The sequence below is a fragment of the Hyalella azteca genome, unplaced genomic scaffold, assembly GCF_000764305.2.
Source record: "Hyalella azteca isolate HAZT.00-mixed unplaced genomic scaffold, Hazt_2.0.2 contig15320, whole genome shotgun sequence".
Taxonomy (NCBI): domain Eukaryota; kingdom Metazoa; phylum Arthropoda; class Malacostraca; order Amphipoda; family Hyalellidae; genus Hyalella; species Hyalella azteca.
The window spans coordinates 1-15,353 of NW_025945176.1; the positions used below are offsets into that span (position 1 = coordinate 1).

The window sequence follows — 15,353 nt, forward strand, 5'->3', positions numbered from 1 at the left end:
CCTGGACAATGGACATTCAGAGTAAACTCAAATCAATGCCCCTTCAGTTGCCACAATGACAGCAGTAAATTGACAGCCTGCATCAACATTAGAAGTTAGAATTAGAATTTCGTCATTAGTAATTAGAAACGATCTACTTAATTCTCAGTAAGATAAAGTTTGCAACATTAGCAACAAGTTCACAACTATCAAGGAATCAAGCAAGATCTAATCAAACTTTAAAGAACTTCTGAGTCTGACCTCTAGGCTCTATAATAGATTATATGATTTTTATTGACATCTGGATAATTGGCAGATGGCAGCATCATCTGCTGCTCCAATCATATCACAAATAGGCTAGCTAATTATATCATTGACAATTAATCTCACGCGCATTTTCTGAGAAAAAATGGTGTGGCTTACTGCTGATGGCCTTTCCATCTAAATTGCAGGTTCAGAGAAATGCATGAATTCCTAAAATGTTCAGTATACAGCAATACTATGAACAGCTCAGAACAGGACATCTTAATCTTATACAAGCCAATCAGTCACGATAAGCATACACAAGTCTTAATTTATCAGCAGCGTCTTAGAAGAAAATTCTGAACATTGGCAATGGCTTACCTGGCTCTTTCTTCGTCGTAAATGAAACGAAAAGGTGCACTACCTTCGGCCATGGCACGGCGCTTGCACGAATTAGCTAGAGCTAGATTAGGCAAAAGGGACAATTCCCCAAGATGATTGTGATGCTTTGATCTTAATATTAAATTTCTTCCAACGATCGTTGGGCCTATTCTATCTTCGTCTACAGCACCTATATCATGTTCATCAAACACGGCGGTGGCGCCACAGTAGCTCTTAGAACACGCAAGGTAAACCTTTCCATCTCTGGCCGTTCGTTTGTTATAAACATATTCACGGTCGTTTTCACTATAATATACTTGAGAATTCAATCTTGTACCTTCTATTCTATAAACGTAATCCATAGTTAGAGTAAGAAGAGCCAGTCACAACTTCCTAAATTACTCCAATTATTCATAAATTACGACAATTGAAACCGTTAACGTATTATATGGTTCTACATAAGAAGTAGCTTCTCTGTCTACTATCATATAGGAGTGTTTATAGCACTTACTTCGTTCAATCTGACGCAGAAGGCGTATTTTTTATTAATCAATCCTAATATAACGTAATATTAATGAAAAAATCTTCTATAATCAGCATCTTACATCTATTTTTTCTTTTATTAGATTTTGTGCGAGCCTCTGATGACTAGTTCAATGCGACCCCATGCGAGGACAGTTTAAGGAATTCGACTGAATTTTATTGCTCAATTACGAAATTGGGTGTCTTGAAGAGTTGCCCAAAGTTTCTCAACGGCTGCCCCAGCTAGAGAGTCCCACGCCAATGTAAGCAATGTCCAAAAACCTTGAACTTGAGTCCAAAATGTAAGCATTTTTGCAGTAAGATGCCGGGAGCATTGTTAGGTTTTCAGGAGTTGATCTCTAGCTAGTAGTACCTTCGCCGGCTCAACGCCTCAGAGCGGGGCAGCACTGCATATTATCTGTGGGTATTTTCAAAGTTTCAAAGGCCGAAGCCGGCTGCTGTCACGGGAGCTCAGCTCAGTAAACAAACCACTTGCTTCAACGGTCAGAACAGCACCACTCTAGCATCTTACATCAATGGTGCCCAACTTATTCTGCTTAGTCTTTATAAATACCACCTCGACACATCTTGGACTAATTTTTGTAACGGTTTATGTTACGGTTTTTTATGTCACTTTTTCTACGCAACTACGCTACGCTACGCAACTCGTCAAATCAAAATCGATCTTGACCTAAATAAAAAACGACGCTATTTATTCACAATACGTTCCTGTGAGAGTTGTTAAAATGATTTTTGTTTGCTTCGTTATAACGGTTTTACTACCCCGTGCACGCCCAACTTAGCCTATATAGCGCAAGGCACGAAAACGAAGAGGACGAAAAAATTTCTGATAACGATCACAGGAGCGTATTGTGAATTTATTATCAATCTGTGCCAGACCGGTTTCGATTCGTTTCTAAAGTGTCGAAGAGGTTTAAAAAGCGGGTGAACAGGCTAGAGTGCCTACACTACCGAGCTGCGAATCGCCACATTCTGATCACTCCATGCGAGTAAAAAATGCAGCGCCATAATAACCTGCAGCCTCCTAAATTTATAAATCTTGAATTACGTTACGTAAATGATCGTGCAAGGGCTAAATTGCGTAATACTCCGACAGTTGATTATTATTCCGACTGAATTGATAGACTTGGCAACGCGTTCCATACATGAGGGACAAGAAACCGACGAAGGATTTAACAGACCAAAATATAAAACAGTAAACATATATAACCAGTTAATACAAGATTCAGTGAATAACTGCAATAACAAAAATGTTATGAAATAAACTGCACCTATTAAATTTGCATAAACTGGATCAAGAATCTGACCATGCAATTTCCGTTAGACTCTACTGACCTGTAATGATAAAAGCAGTTTTCTCCAAGCAAATTTGTAGCTTGCTAATAAAACACCACGAAGCAAGCTTCCGATTTCCAAATGCGAGTTAAAATTTAATGGATACTTTCAATAAATTATTAATATTTTCATTCCTCATAATTATTATAATTCATGGTTTTGGCGTTGCAGATTAGGCCATTAGACCTGTCGACGATTGTTAACATCGCAGAATTCTTATAGCTTGCTGCGAGTCTCGAACACGATAGTCACTGTACCCATCTCCATTGTCCTTAACAGCCGAACAATCTCACTGATTTTGAGCTGAATTGTCGCAGGAAGCAGTGGTCGATCCAGTAACTATCTGCTCAAATATTGGCACTCTTAACCTGTAACCACTGGGTTACCCTACCCTTGCATCGTAGACGATGTTCTAACTCGAGAAAAAATGGCCTTTGACAAGGTGTGGAAAATCGACGTAACGAAAACATTAGTGGATAATTGCGATCATATGGCTCGCATGAACTAATCGTCAAGGTCAAGTTTTGTCATTTTCCATGATCTTCAGAATAGAGTCCAACAAAGGATTGTCTTCGACTTTGAACTATCATCAGATATTGTCTTTGAAAACGCATCTAGCATATGCTGAGTAAATTACTGAATGGGTGAGTGAACAAAATTCTGAGATACACGAGTGAATAAAATGCGAAACTATATAGCCAGCTACCTGGGATTGAGATTTGTTCAAATATCAGCAAATTTTATCTATCACATTATTTGGGGGAAGTGATTGAGTTGGAGTATTTCAGACAAAAAAAAACGTATTAACAGTTACAGCTACAGCATAATATAAACTATTAGGTCAGTTACTGTATATAAGTAATTTGGACGAAATTTTCAACTGCATTTAAGCAAAAACTACTTAAACCGAGAGTTGCGGTGAACTAATAAAAGATGGTTACGTGCAGCCGTTGCTGTCACCAGCACATACTTGTATTTCATACAGGTTCACTGCAAGGACGAACACTCCACGATGTTTCACCAAATGTGTCAAGCATATGGAATGTTTCACATTCAGACCACACTCCAAAACAGTCAATATGCTATACATTTTTCGGTGTTTGTTCAAAACGAATTAATAAATTATTCATTTCATGAGAGTAAAACAAGAAAATTGTCATGATATTCACTGCAACTTGACCTGTTACAGTACAACCTAATTTATCACCAGCTGAACAACAATTAATAAGCGACACACGGCAATCTACACTTAATTAGTAATGGTGACTTGCAGAAAATTAGCGACAACAGCAGCACAGTGCGGGAACCAAATTTTGCGAAAACATTTTCAATGTTGCCAAGTCGAACTCGTGTAATTTTAATCATTAATGCCCAAATTCATTAATTAGCATTTAAAATGGTCTAGGGACAAATTAAATTAATAATCAAATCAAAATCAAGCTCCGGAAGCTCAAAGTTTTTTATTATTATTGTAAGAGCATTGAATGGATGATAAGGAAAATTTGGGTGCATTGTTCATTCTCCGCGATGAAGAAATTCATTCTCACATTTAGGTTTTTTATTCTTCACTCGAGGCTGAATAATTTTCAAATGGAAGTGAAAAGCCAATATATAGACATTTCATTACCTTACTATTTCGTGAGAGGAAGACTTTCGGCGAATAGAACTATAGAAATCGTAAAATTGACCAAAACTCTCCAGAAGAGACTCGTTACTTATTGACAGTTCTTAAATCGGGGACTTTCATGTTCATTCATGAGATGTGATCGAGTGAAGGATGAAGTGCCGAATCGCTCATATAATAATTTATTAATCAAATATCTGTATACAAGTCAGACAAAGTAACAGACGACCAAATTTTATTGACTTAGTAGAAATTCCCTAAGCCGTCCTTGGCCTTTTTTATGGTGTAATATATACGGCCTTCAAAAAGTACTACGGAGTTATCAAAATAGATAACTAATTCGTTACAGCACCCTCCTCGAGGAGATAATATACAACTTTAAAACTAATACATACAAATTAACAATTTCTTTATATATTTAAAGAGCCAAACATCTAGAACATTTTGTATTGCATAGTAAAAAATTGTCCACGATTTATATTTTTAGACAGTTCATAATTCAACTTTATTAATAGAGCGAACTCATAACTTTATTTAGATCTTGCATGATTACTCGGCGTTACAGGGACGGATAACAATTCCTGATATGCCTCCCGATTGCAGATATCTGATATACATATATTTACCATCCACGCATGAAAATTGTTCATTCGAACATGACTATCAGTCGTAAGCGTTCATCCATTTAAAATGTTTTAAATAATTTGTACGCTCTCAAAGATATCGTCTTCATCTTCTTTTATCCTGAAAGTGTTGTCCGTCATGCGTTTCTATACCACATTCAACACTTAAACTTTTTCTTATAGGCGTACGTAATCATCATACCTTCAAGCGATGTTCTATCATGTGAACTTTGTACACATTTGCGAGTCAGGTTTGCCTATGTATTCACGTTCCCAGCATTCCAACATTCTATTACATTTTTACATTCTGTTCCTTCTCCGACGTCGGCTTGTTGTCATGCATGTACAGCTTCTAATTGGACCATGTGTGCGTTTTCGCACATTTGCGTGTTTCAAACATGTTCAAATATTCAGATTGAAGATGTTGTTTTTATAAACGATCTACCAGAAGTAGTGTCAAGCGTGTGCTCCATGTTGGACGACGACACAAAAGCTTATAATACAGTTAAGGATGCGTCAAATAAAATGGAAACTGCAAAATGATCTTGATAGTTTAGTTGACTGGGCTGATGCTTGGCAGCTGCGTTTTGATGCTGACAAGTGTAGAGTACTTCACCTCGGCAAGAACAATGAACAGCAAGCTTACAGCATGAAAAGACACGGTTGCAACGAGAGGGTTATGATTGAGAAGTCTTACGTGAAAAAATATCTTGAGTTTGTGTCGACAAGGAGCTAAAATTTTCTAGGCATGTTGAAACGCGAGTAAATAAATCCAATAAAGTGCTTGGGTTGATCAGACGCTCTTACGAGTACCTATAGCTGCAGAAGCGATGAAGCTGTTGTTTGCGCGAACCTAGAGTTTGAAGACTAGAAGGAACCTTGTACCTGAGTTGTGGATTGTGAACAATGATTTCATTCGAACTCATTGTAATGTAAACTCATTGAATTCATTGCAACTGCGTTGCAACTCATCCACATTTCTTCTCGCTTCGAATCACCGACATGTGGAACAGCCTCCACGATTACATTGTTGTTATGTTGATTTAGCAGGTACTACTTGATGTGCCTGAGGAGGACGGTTATAGTTCTTATTTCACGTCAATTATCTTCTTTGTAATTAGAATGGCGCCGCGATTTGCAGTTCTGGGGTTAATTTGGCTTTCAAATTGCATTTTCGTTAGAGTTACGCGAGTGAGCCCATTACTATTCGAAAATCATCAGTTTAAGCTTATAGCACTAATTTAGCCATTACAATCATTCATTCGTTATTTCTTTTTTAAAGTGGACTATTGGTACGTTTTACTTGATTATGCAAATAAATATTCTTCATCTTTATCATAAGCGGATGAGTTAACCCAATGCATGCTCATTCAGGGAAGAATGCTGTAGATTGTTCCCATATCGTTCATTATAATTAGTTTCAGTTATTACGATGCATCACATTTTATTTCGCTCCCTTGCAAAAGTAGATTATTTAAGCAGCGCGGGGAATTAAGCGACGGTTGACGAACCACATCTCTTCGATTCAGTCATGTTTAATGAGGGAATTGCTGTCGTATAGACATTAGACAGTCATTGAGAATCTTGTATTCTTTGTGAAGCAAATTGTCGGTGACTGCAGGAAACAAACATGTCAATCTTAATGTCAGCCAAATTTTAAATAAATTTCCATACGCCTCGTGAGCAACCTCTCGTATTTACATCCTAAACATTCATCTTTGCATAAAATTATGGCCAATAATATTGGAAAGAGAAAATTTACCACACCTTCATTGCGAACGTTTTGTACCATAATCGGATTATAAAGTTGCAAGGAATACAAGTACAATCAATAAAGAAAGCCAATCCGCTTGCAGTTCATATCCTATTAAAATCGTTAATATAGATTTTTAATGTTCCTTACAGCGGTAATTTTGCACTTTATTCTAAGCATTCTCATTCTTTTAATCTGCCATGAGAACGAACTCCCAGAGGATAGCAAGTGTTCGCCCTCCCTTCATGCATCATCGGGAATTAGGTATCGTGCAGCAACAATTTCCAACAGCGTCAGATGCATGAATAACGAGCGCTGACTAGCTCCTCGGAGAGCAATTCATGCGTACCCTCCCTCCATCGCGCCTGGCGCACAACTGATCAGAAAGTGAAGAAAGCCTTATGGCTGCGAAAGGGGGAGAGCCGAGGCATGGCGTTATAGGGACGGCTGTTTGCGCTTCTGCCCGTGGAGTGCGGCGGGATTACGCCAGTCCTGCAAATAGCAGAGCAGGTTTACGATGATCCGGCGTGGTCTGCGGCCAGTGAGGCTTACGGCGTGTGTAAGAAGTGATAGTATGGGGTGAAACTATGTGGAGTAGGACCTGTTGACAATTGACTATTTGATTCAACAGGCTGTGGAGTGAGGTAGGTGTTGCTTAAAGTTGTTGTGGGGAGATGACTCAGTTACCTACAGCTTCTTGGGTATGAGCTGCGTTTAGTTATTGCAGTATAGGGTAGGCGTTGGCGCTAGAGCTTGTTTATGAGCTAAATTTGTGGTGTAGGGCTGCGCTCCCACTGTAGCTGGTGACATCGGATAACTGGACAGACTGTGATTTGCCTCCAGCTCAATCACAGAATCAGATTCATCGATCTTGCCTTGATCAATCTCCTTCAACAAAAAGTCTGGAAAGAAGTATCAAAAACATTATAAAATACAACAAAATGTAAGTTAGAAAAAATATAATAGTTTGATCTTTAAAAAAGAAATTTAAATTTTCATGTTAATCCTTCCTAAATAACGTTAAACAAGCATTTAATAACAATGCAGGAAACTGCACAATTGGGAAGATTTCCTGGAGGCTTAACACAAAATTTTCCTAAAGGCAGAGATAATCTAAAACTAGCTTATCTTACCAGGATCTTTGTCATCAGCCGAAATCAATTTCCAGAAATTGATTTGGACACAGTCATAGTTCTGTTGAATGAAGAGAAGCTTTTCAACATTTTCTGGCTGAAGTCAACTAATCTAGAGTCTGCGTCCCTATGCGGTCTATGGCGCCTGAACTCGTTCCGAACGCGTAATGAACTCGACTCGCACTCGTACGGTTCCCATAAAGTGCCATCGAAGCCTTAGTTAAGAATTAAGAGTAACAGCGGTGTTTGTCGGACCACTAATTAACTGTCATGTCAATTAGTCAGACAAATTTTGCCAAATCTGCAATTAACTCAATTTAACTGGTAACTGTCTGTGGCCCTATTAGCAATAAAGGGCTAACCTGGCATTCTTCAACCCGTGTTTTCGAAATGATTCGCATCATAATCGAAAAACTTGTTTTGTCTTAAATAATTTAGACAAATCTCGTCACGTCTCGTTATGTCACGTTTTAAATCTGTCTGACTCGACCCGGTTCATAATTTACCGGGACATACGTTTTTAAGTCCGGGACTGAAGTCATGTCTCGGTTCATGAGTTTATTCCGGGACAAATTTTACCCTCTGTCCCGTTGTTTTTTTACCGGAATTTTCTCGTCCCGTTTCCTCTGTCCCGGTCCATTTGAGAAAATTATTTCGGGACGCAGGAGTCTAGTCTACATTGCCCGGTGGGCCTCGTGCAGTCCGTCAAGACGAGCCCCGACGCCCAAGTGCGTTTTATCCAGCCTCTCTGGCTTCATCATCTCCATTCTGTGCTTATGATTCTTCCTCATCCACCATCCAGCAGCCCCGTGTGCGTGCGTGACCATTAGTACAAGAAATAAAACTATAATAAATACATTAAAAAAGAAATTCAACGGGCTGACGATCATGTCATAGCACGTTCTAAACAACGGCCTTTTCCAAAGAGCTGATAGCACACCAAGCCTATTCTTCAACTCCAACATCACTATGATATGATCTTGTAGAAGACCGTACGGAACAGCAACGCATCCAAGTCGGACCCGGGTTCTCCTCGACATCCCCCGCTAGTATCAACAGAGACGCCGACCGTACGTGGGGAGCCGCAGGCCGGCAGCACCAAAAACATGGGCTTCGGGTCCCCCTTTCGGAGGACGGAGAAAGATTTGCTGTCGATTTGGGCCCGCATCCGGGCCGCACTCCAACGCAAGCAGAACGACAGCACTTGGAGCACAGATCCGCCCATCCGAAATCAACCTACCTAGACCTATACGCAGGAACCTTGCACAACTTCGCATCAATAAATCACCGCTACCTCTCTCATATCTAAACAAAATAGACCCTGCCACACACCCTTCTCCACTTTGCCCACTCTGTCCAACACGCACGACACCATTCATCTTTTCTCCTGTTCTGAAATGCCCACATCCCTGTCGCTGGGTGACCTTTGGACGGACCCCGTAAACGCTGCAGGGCTGCTGGCCCGCTGGGGCGACCGACTTGGCTGACCCCAGAACTGGGTCTAGGCCCCGCCTCGCGCTGTGAAGCGAGGCGGGGAGGGTCAACAACAACAACAGCAACGGGCTGATGATAATGCTGAAAATTGTACTACAACGGCTGAAGATCATGTCAATACTTGTCTAAAATAACAGCACTGGGATTATGATGATGCAAAAGACCGTACAAAATACTCGTAACGTGCTGGTGACCAAGTTGAAGATAGCACACAACAACAGTAACGGTCTGATTATCATCGTAGAGGGAGTATAAAACGGCGACGACGGCCTGATGATCATATATTGTAAAAGATAATAAGAAACAACTGAAAAGGGCTGATGATCAGTTGAATGATCGAACAAAACAACTGCAAAGACCATTTCAAAACATCAGCAAAGGTCGGATGATCATTTTTAAAAACTACAGAATACCAGCAACGGGTTGCAGCTCATGTCATAGATCGCACAACAAAGCGGTGCCGCCTAACGACAAATCGATTAAGCCTGCTCCCTAATCAAACAATAATTTTCTAATTGAACAAATAATTAGTCTTCAGAAGTATGTTTCTGCAAATTAATAATGAATAAATGCAATAACTCGCAAGAATTGAGGAAAATATCTATCTATCCTTAAGGGTGGTTAATCTGTTTAGTTGGGGTCATCACTAGTACTGATTCGTATTATCTCTATAAAATTAAAAGTACAATTAATTCCTCCTAAATGAATACATTTCATTATAAATTGCCTATTCTATAGAGAACTGGCATCGCAATATTATGAATAGTGAGAATATCAATGTAATTCTCACGTGGCGGATGAGTTGACCGATTGCGCCGTCCCAGGTATTGTTGGGCAGCAGGCCCCTCCCATGTAGGGTGCCTTTGATTGTTCAAAGATGATGCTGAAAGTATCAAAAGTTAATACGTTAGTGAACTTTAATGGTTCATTGTATCAAATATTGAAGTATTTTGAAATGCATGCAGGTTTATTTTTAGGATTGTGCTGTTTGAATTATGATTCAACCGACATGTCGGTCCTGTAACGGCCACTTCAGAATACTCGAGTATTGTGAAGTGACAGCACTAGTCAATTGATCGCTCAGTTGCTGACGGCAATCAGCAGATAGCAATTTTTACATAATTTCTCACCACCACCCCAGTTTCTTTGCAATTATTTCCACAGCATCCACTTGTACTCCAACGGCACCGTGGCGTGAATCAGCCTTGGTTGTCAGGTATGGTGAAAATTGCTGTAAGAAAATATTCAGTCTTCAATATTACGTACTTCAATTGTACGATGTAATGAAATTTTATTTCGCGATGTAATGACAAATTTGATATTTTTATGTTCCTAGCATGGAACATAAATTGAACAATGAATAAAGTAAGAGGTCCTGTAGTTACTTACAGGCAACATCGCAGCTCTAATGCAGGCAGAAGACCCGCCTGCCAACGGAGCCGCCGTGACCAGTGACGGTACCATTTTGTGAATTAATGATAAAAGTTTATTTACAATGATAAATAATTTATTGATAATTTCAACATTTATTCTTGTACAATTTATGACAGCCAAGGTTAAGAGCTCTGAGATCTTCTGACAATTAATTGCATCCAGGGATATTGACCAACTAACTGAACTAAGATATCCTATAGACCATTTATTCCATATCTTAATAAATGTAAGCAGGTGTAAAGGAATTCTGGGGCACTACTACAACCGTAGTCCAGAGAAGTTGGAAAATTCCAATTACGGTCAGCCAAGGAATCTACCGCAACCAGACCTCGCCACGGGATGCAAATCGAAACACGCTAGATGCAAGGTTCCACCAGGATGCAAGGTTCTACCAGGATGCATGGTTCCACCAAGATGCAAGGTTCTACCAGGAGGCAAAGTTCCACCAGGATGCAAGATTCCACCAGGATGCAAGATTCCACCAGGATGCAAGATTCCACCAGGATGCAAGTGGTGCGGCCGAGTCCTAAGCTTAAAGCGCCAAGGCAGGAAGACGAGGATATGGATAGGGATATAGATCTGGATAGGGAGGAGCCAGTACGTCTCACTCCGTGGATGAGTAGCCCCTTGGTGGCCAGTCAGGAGGTCTATCAGAGAGTGGAAACAAGAAGTGCGCTTTCCACCTCCCATGAGTCTCAACGAGCTAATGACTAAGGCTACCTATACGCTTACTTATTGGCTACGTATCTGCTGACGTGGCGAAGCGGACCAATGAAGATTGGCCGCTGTTGCCATGCCTGATGAATTTCCTCTACAGCAGGGCCAAGTAATTAAGGTCTACACACAGTCGAGAGAAATATTGGCTGCGTTGATTACTTTGAACATTTGCCGCAGACTGATCTTCAGATTAAACAGTCGCGTTAAATAAGTCCTTTTGTATATTGTGACTTACTGAAAACTATTGAAGTTAGGTGGCGAAGGGCAAATATGTATTCAAATATCATCACTTGATCATCTGACTAACATATGCAAGCAACACGTCACCCAACTTCTTTCATGTATAATCAGAAGCTTCTTCCAATAAGCGAGGACAGTAATTCTTTGAGATCTTCAAACGAAGCGAGCATAAGTTTTGAAAGGGCAAGGCAGTGAAGCTTCAAATGCTGAATATCAATTAAGAAATCTAGTGCTATTGCTTAATTAATCAGGTCCACAATATTTAATTAATCAGGTCCAACAAAGCTGTTAAAGTACGATAGAGACAGGAAAACTTTTTGATAACTTAACCTGTAATATCAATCAACTCATACGCGTTAAATTGCGAGAATGATAGTGAAAATATAGTGATGAGAAATTAAAAATTTTTGCGTATATTTGAAACTTGTAGGTTTGTTCGGTGTTGCTCGAGCTCGATGATCTCTAAAAGTTTTGGATCCTCCTGTCACAAATTCTGCAAATAATGATGAAGCTAATGCGTGTTGAATAAAATTAAAGAACCATTCAAACCCCCATTTCATAAAGAAAATTGAACTCGTATTTTCTGCATTTTCATAATAAATTCAGATTTTCTTATTTTAAAATCAAACTTCGAATTTTTATTCAATATTTTCCTCTTTGTTGCGCAATGTCTCACAAATTTGCCACCGAGAATAAATTTCCAGGTGCAGTCATCATCCCAAGAAACTTTATAAGTTCAACTTTGGTACATATATAAAAGATTCAAATCACACGGAATGAGAACTGTTTGTTCAATTGTCATTTGCATATTCATTATTCACTGTCAAATATTCAGAGTCAAATCTTTAAGGTTTTTCATTTTGTAATCAATCATGGGGGTTTCATATTGATCACTTGGCGCGAACAATCATCGGTGGTTTTCTGTTGTCTAAAAAGATGCAACCCTTTTTGTATGACGTGACCACATACAGCGGAGTAGCAGACTAACAAGAGAAATTGCAAAAAAAATTTCCCTGAAATCAGACCAAATACTTTACTTTTCTATTTTTATTATTTGGAATGAACAATGTTTTTTATTTTTAAAGATTTTGTTCGCCATCCCCATGCAATTAACTTGAAAAATTGCACCCTGAAAATTTTAAATTTAAGTGAAAATCTAAACATCGAGTTTTCCTTTAATCGACAACCGTGGTTTATCTCGATTGTCGCTTATTATTTCATATAACATGCAACGACGCGCATTAGATTCTTCTTTGTCGCGCATGATCAAAAAAGTTCATCTAATATTCCAAGCGACGGCAATTCTTTTATGCATCAAAAGATAAGAATCCTGGGCAGGCGTGCAGGAAAGTTAAATTGTTAATAAGGACTCCTATGCCCTTTATGAGTGTCAAATGGCAGCGTCATGTGTTCTTTATATGACAACACGGGAAATAAATGCTCCAAGACTCGCGCGTTATGCAGATATTGTACCATGTTGCATGTCTAAGTTGGGTGTTCTTTTATTAACGCACATAAAGCAATTCTCTTTCATAGCTTTACGAAGATTTGGGCCGGAACAGCAAGATTGAGTTATTGCAGGATTGTGAGTTGGTTAGAGATCAGCTCTTCATGATGTCCGTTACGGAATAAACTCAATAATAATCAGCTCGGTTGACAGCAAGGTGTTTTCCCTTAATATTTTTAGTTGTTTTGAGCATTCTTATTTAGGATCGCTAATAGCTGCGATTTCATGGTAAATAGGCTAATAGTGTATAGTAAAGCTTTGGGTATTAGAAATTGGCTAAATTTCCTGTATTAAAACTTCGTCATCATGACATCAAATCGACTCCATGTATATCTTCCGTATAAAATGTATTATAAAATTTGTAGTCTGAAGATATTAATTGGATTTATGAAGATTTCAATGAAATTATTCTATTCACCTAGCCTCACGCCTCACTGCGTGTCAGCAGCACTTAGCCTCACGCCTCACTGCGTGTCAGCAGCACCTAGCCTCACGCCTCACTGCGTGTCAGCAGCACCTAGCCTCACACCTCACTGCGTGTCAGCATCACCTAGCCTCACGCCTCACTGCGTGCTCGCATCACCTAGCCTTACGCCTCACTGCGTGTCACCATCACCTAGCCTCACGCCTCACTGCGTGTCAGCATCACCTAGCCTCACGCCTCACAGCGTGTCACCATCACCTAGCCTCACGCCTCACTGCGTGTCACCATCACCTAGCCTCACGCCTCACTGCGTGTCACCATCACCTNGTGAAGTTTCAGAGGAGATGTAACGTGAAGTTTCAGAGGAGATGTAACGTGAAGTTTCAGAGGAGATGTAACGTGAAGTTTCAGAGGAGATGTAACGTGAAGTTTCAGAGGAGATGTAACGTGAAGTTTCAGAGGAGATGTAACGTGAAGTTTCAGAGGAGATGTAACGTGAAGTTTCAGAGGAGATGTAACGTGAAGTTTCAGAGGAGATGTAACGTGAAGTTTCAGAGGAGATGTAACGTGAAGTTTCAGAGGAGATGTAACGTGAAGTTTCAGAGGAGATGTAACGTGAAGTTTCAGAGGAGATGTAACGTGAAGTTTCAGAGGAGATGTAACGTGAAGTTTCAGAGGAGATGTAACGTGAAGTTTCAGAGGAGATGTAACGTGAAGTTTCAGAGGAGATGTAACGTGAAGTTTCAGAGGAGATGTAACGTGAAGTTTCAGAGGAGATGTAACGTGAAGTTTCAGAGGAGATGTAACGTGAAGTTTCAGAGGAGATGTAACGTGAAGTTTCAGAGGAGATGTAACGTGAAGTTTCAGAGGAGATGTAACGTGAAGTTTCAGAGGAGATGTAACGTGAAGTTTCAGAGGAGATGTAACGTGAAGTTTCAGAGGAGATGTAACGTGAAGTTTCAGAGGAGATGTAACGTGAAGTTTCAGAGGAGATGTAACGTGAAGTTTCAGAGGAGATGTAACGTGAAGTTTCAGAGGAGATGTAACGTGAAGTTTCAGAGGAGATGTAACGTGAAGTTTCAGAGGAGATGTAACGTGAAGTTTCAGAGGAGATGTAACGTGAAGTTTCAGAGGAGATGTAACGTGAAGTTTCAGAGGAGATGTAACGTGAAGTTTCAGAGGAGATGTAACGTGAAGTTTCAGAGGAGATGTAACGTGAAGTTTCAGAGGAGATGTAACGTGAAGTTTCAGAGGGGATCGCTGCACGGGCTGTCAAGCACAGTCAATTACTGCACCGCCCCCTGCCACTGCTGGTGCACCGCCCCCTGCCACTGCTGCTGCACCGCATTCGACTCTTGCAGCTCAATAATTAATGAATGCATTCAATTGTTTATTCTGCTCTCATAAAAAGAAATGTTAAGTCTACTCGATCATCTACCACACAATCTACCGCTTCGTATAATAAAAACCCAATAATAAATTTGGTTCGCGAAAAGTTCTAAAAATGAAGGTAAACGTAGTAGTAGTAGTAAAGTAAATGAGCATGCACGAGTAACGCAAGATGTGATCGATATGAATTCTACATTAAAATAACCTCTGAGTTTAAAAGGGACGCTTGAATAAAATTTAGAGATGAACGGCTGCTTGTCTCATGAACTCCTAACAAAAATATATGTCTTCATTGACACACACTATATATATACTTGACCCTCTACATAAAGTGGATCTGGAAAGATATAGCCTTTATATTGAAGAATTCCTATGCAGAAGCGTAACACTGAACACCTGAAACGATTAGAATTTTCGTCAGATGGTGCATTAAACTGATAGGGTAACATGGAGTAGCGAGCCCACTGCGGGTCATGGGCCCATAGCGGGTTTCTCGCTAAGTATGGCAGATATTGGTCCGTGTTCTCTACCGCC

At 39.9% G+C, this 15,353-nt stretch overlaps 1 protein-coding gene across 1 annotated transcript; it reads left to right on the top strand.

Annotated features, from left to right (window-relative positions):
* Positions 1-11,028: 11,028 nt before the first annotated feature.
* On the top strand, positions 11,029-13,780 carry LOC108676259 (proline-rich receptor-like protein kinase PERK2). The gene is made up of 2 exons (XM_018164313.1): positions 11,029-11,212; positions 13,455-13,780. The coding sequence occupies exons 1-2, from the start codon at positions 11,029-11,031 to the stop codon at positions 13,778-13,780; spliced, it is 510 nt and encodes a 169-aa protein (XP_018019802.1).
* Positions 13,781-15,353: the final 1,573 nt, after the last annotated feature.